Here is a 4,607-nt window from a genome sequence, read left to right on the forward strand (position 1 = left end):
GAGTTGCAGTGGTGGACAAAGGGGTTTCGGTGGTGACTCTACCCTGATCCATGATCCTCTCCAATTTGCAGTATTCTCTAAACCTGACATTTCTCCATGATTGCAGAAAAGAAAATGTATGTCTGCCAATTGCATCAGAAGCAAATACTTCAGCCAATATACAGTACTGACAAAATGATTTAAAAACTCGTTTGTCTATGTTTAAACAATGCAGCCAAGTTGCCGGCGTAATACACCTGAAACCACATTGTCATGTAGATCAGCGTAATTTTCAACTTGGTTGTAGCTGAAAGCAGCTTGATGGTTAACTGCTATGTGGTTTTACATCTTAATAGAAGTTTACTGCACCCCCATAAACAATCAAGCTCCTTTTATCTACACTCAGTTTAAAAAATATGACAATGGCTTTGATCATATCATGAATCCATTCTCAAGCCACTTTCATACACCAACTTTATCTTTAGTAAAAAAAATACCATGCATTTCAAGCATTTAGCCAGCATTTACTACAAGTTTTTGTGATGTGCTTTTTTGTGTTTTCTGTTCTTTTTTATATTTGTTTTTCTAGCATTTTTCTAATATTATAGAGTAGCTTAGCAGAGACCCACACCTGTTCACGCAATGGTCTTCCTTCTTCTTATTGGAGTGTGCACATTACAGATTCAGACCGATTCAGAAACAAAAATAAAAAATAAATGATGGTACAACCTCCCCAATCATCCAACCTCAACTCAACTGAGATGATTCGGGTTGAGTTGGACTATAGCGTGAAGGCAAAGCAGCTAACCATTGCCCAGCACCTCTGGGAACTCCTTCAAGACTGTTGAAAAGCACATATTTAACACGTTCAACACAATTTCTGGTTTGCTTCACATGTTTATTTATTCCTCCTTGTTCCATGAGAGAACACATATGGAGACAAAGAATATTTATTTTTCCTTGTCTTCATACGTGTTCCTTCGTGGGTTTTGCTGCCTTCAGTCTGAATTTACAATGTGCACAATCCAATTAATACAAGGAAAACCATTGCATGAACAGGTATGTCCTAACTTTTCAGCATTACTGCATAGAAGGCAGATAAAGTGTGCTTTTATTATCTATCATCTGTTTGTTTGTAGAAATTACTAAATGAAATGGGAGGAGGAATAAATCAAACATTTGTGACAGAATTCATCATCTTAGGATTTCCCAGTCTGAAGAAGATATATCCTTTTATGTTCTTGCTTTTTTTAGTTATCTACATGTTCACAGTCACAGGAAACCTGATCATTTTCATAACTGTACTAACAAACTATAAACTACAAATTCCTATGTTTTTCTTTCTCAACCATCTGTCTGCCATGGAAATATGGTATACATCAGTCATTGTACCTAAGATGTTGTCTACATTCGTCACCAGCAGTAGAGCTATACCTTTCAATACCTGCATGACTCAGTTGTATCTATTTAGCTCCCTTGGAGCTTCAGAGTGTTTTCTACTAACTGCAATGGCATATGATCGATATCTGGCTATTTGTATTCCTCTGCATTATTCTTCAAAAATGACCAACACAACCTCACACCAGTTGTCCTCGGGGGCTTGGATTGGCGGCTTCATTTCTCCAATCCTCCCAGTTACATTAATATCAAAGCTTGTTTTCTGTGGTCCTAATGAAATTAATTATTTTTATTGTGATGCTCAACCTCTTCTCAAACTTTCTTGTAGCAGTACGCAGTTTACAGAAGCAGCCATTTCTATGTTGGCTACTGGCCTTATATTTAGTTCCTTTCTCCTAACTGTCCTGTCCTACATATTCATTATTTCTACTATTTTACGGATTCCATCAGCCATTGGCAGGAAAAAGGCCTTTTCTACTTGTGCCTCCCACCTAACTGTTGTTATGATTTATTATGGTACAATAACAGCCATGTACATGCAACCCATGTCTAGATTCTCATTAGATATTAACAAAGTGTTATCTTTACTATACACAGTTGTGACTCCCATGTTGAATCCCATTATCTACAGCTTAAGAAATAAAGATATGAAGGACTCTGTGAGAAAGTTCTTAAAAAAAATAAGTAAAGGAAAGAACATGGACTACTAAAAGATCACTATTTTTTATTGTGATACACATCCAGTGCCGTAAAAAAGTATTCATATCCCCTAAAATTTTCCACATTTTTTCATGTTACACCTACAATCATAAATGTATTTTGTTTGCATTTTATCTGATGTACCAACACAATGTACCAAGTATTTGTGACGTGTAAAAGAAATGATACATGGTTTTCTAAATATTTAAAAAATATAAATCTGAGAATTGTGATGTTTGTTTGTATTCAGTCCCCGAGTCATTACATTGTAAGACCATCTTTTGCTGCAATTACCGCTGCAAGTCTTTTGGGGTATGTTTCTATCATCTCTGAACATCTAGAGGCTGACATTTTTGCCTATTCTTCTTTGCAAACTATCTCTAGCTCAGTGAGATTGGATGGTGAGCGTCTGTGAACAGCAATTTACAAGTATTGACACATTCTCTATAAGATTTAAGTCTGGACTTTGACTGGGCCATTCAAACACATGAATATGCTTTGATCTAAACCATTCCATTGTAGCTTTGGCAGTATGTTTAGGTCGCTGTCCTACTAGAAGGTGAACCTATGGCGCAGTCAAAAGATTTTTGCAGCCTCTAACAGATTTTCCTCAAGGATTGTCCTGTATTTAGCCCCATGCATCTTCCCATCAACGCTGACCAACTTCCCTGTCCCTGCTGAACAAAACCATATTCAAAACCATTATCAGGGTGATTTGCAATGATAGTTTTCCTCCACACATAGCATTTTGCATTTAGCCCAAAAAGTTCTGCTTTAGTCTCATCTGACCAGAGCACCTACTTCAAAATTCTAGCTAGCTTCCATATACGGAGCTTTTTGCAAACTGCAAATGGGACTTCTTATGGCTTACTGTGGATCTCTGCAGTTCCTCCAGAGTGATCTTGGCTGCTTCTCTAATTAGTACTCTCCTTGCTTATCCCAAGCAGTGGAAGTTTAGGTGGGTGGCCATGTCTTGGTAGGTTTGCTTTTGTACCATAGTTATTCAATATTTGTACTGTATGATGGATTGAACAGTGCTCCATGAGATGTTCAGTGCTTGGACTATTTTTTTATAATCTAACCTTGTTTTATTCTTCTTCACAACTTTATCCCTGATGTGTCTGGTGTGTTCCTTGGTTTTCATGAGACTGTTTGATCTGTAATGTTCTCAAACATCTGAGGCCTTCACAGAAGAGCTGTAGTTATACTGAGAATAAATTACACACAGAAGGACTCAATTTACGAATTATGTGACTTCTGAAGGCAATTGGTCACTCAGGATTTTATTTAGGAGTATTAGACTACAAGGAGCTGAATACAAATGCATGTCACAATTTTCAGATTTATATTTTTAATGTAATTATAAAACCATGTATCATTTCCTTTACACTTCAGAAATACTTGCTACTTTGTGTTGGTATATCACATAAAATCCCAATAAAATACATTTAAGTTTGTGGGTGTAACATGAAAAAAATGTGGAAAAGTTAAGGTATGAATACTTTTTTCAAAGCATTGTACATACATATGTACAAATACATACAGTACTACAAACTAAAAGAAACAATCAGCGCCAGGTAAGTAAGACAAAAATTATAAAATATCTTTATCTTTAAATCATCTTATATAGAATACATAGACTATTAAAAAGAATACAAATGGATCACGCCATAAGACAAAGCGACATCACCAGAGAAGTTATCAAAACATGATTGTACAGAAATAGTAAGTTAATCAAAATAGGGTATTAAAAATTAACAGCAAAATCAGAAACTAAACATATGACCAGGGTGTCTTGTAAAAGTCAAAAATATATGTCTTTCGGTGAGCCTTTGTCAGGAACCCTGATGCACGTTTTGGTTAGCCTTTCACAAAGGCTCATCAGAACTTGTGTCTAAGTAGATGCCACCCCAAATGGAACACCCCTCCATATTGGAAATTTTTGTTAGTGCTACATGATATAGCGCACAATGTATTGTTATTACTTGCGTTTAAAGGTGTGTTTTCAAGTTGTTAAATTGCTTTAATTAGTTAGGCAACATGAAAATAAATGAGATTGAAATTGACTTGCTTTCTTTATATGTTGTCATTCTCCTAATGTGAGAGATTTTATCTTTCATAGTGAACAGTTTATTTCCATGTAGCCTTCCTCTAGTGCCTGGCTCAGAGTGTACAATAATTAGATTCCAGGAGAGGGATTAACGCTTAATATCCCATTCAACTCTCTCCAGTCCATTGATTTCTATACAGCTGTTAGCTGCTCACCTCCCTCCTTTCATCTTCAGAAGAGATGCAGCTATTAATCACCAGCCCAGAAGCTTCCAGACCATGTCTACCAACCACAGTTCTCAGCTCTGTCTGTGTGGAGCTGTGTGCTTGTTCACATGCCTTGTTATCTCTATATGTACATACAGGGTTAACAGTGTAAACAGGGCAGGCGTCAGCACCCAGCGCACAAGGGCAAGTGCCGGGGCCCTGGACCATCAGGGGGGCCCAACCGCCATTGGGGCCCGGGTGCCGCTCCCCCAGGA

General features: G+C 37.2%; 1 protein-coding gene across 1 annotated transcript; it reads left to right on the forward strand.

Annotated features, from left to right (window-relative positions):
• Positions 1 to 1,133: 1,133 nt before the first annotated feature.
• Positions 1,134 to 2,087, forward strand: LOC141258723 (olfactory receptor 6N1-like). The gene has a single exon (XM_073673814.1). The coding sequence runs from the start codon at positions 1,134 to 1,136 to the stop codon at positions 2,085 to 2,087; it is 954 nt and encodes a 317-aa protein (XP_073529915.1).
• Positions 2,088 to 4,607: the final 2,520 nt, after the last annotated feature.

The sequence above is a fragment of the Phyllobates terribilis genome, unplaced genomic scaffold (assembly GCF_046119375.1).
Source record: "Phyllobates terribilis strain yellow unplaced genomic scaffold, ASM4611937v1 Scaffold_1__5_contigs__length_1240528914, whole genome shotgun sequence".
NCBI lineage: Eukaryota > Metazoa > Chordata > Amphibia > Anura > Dendrobatidae > Phyllobates > Phyllobates terribilis.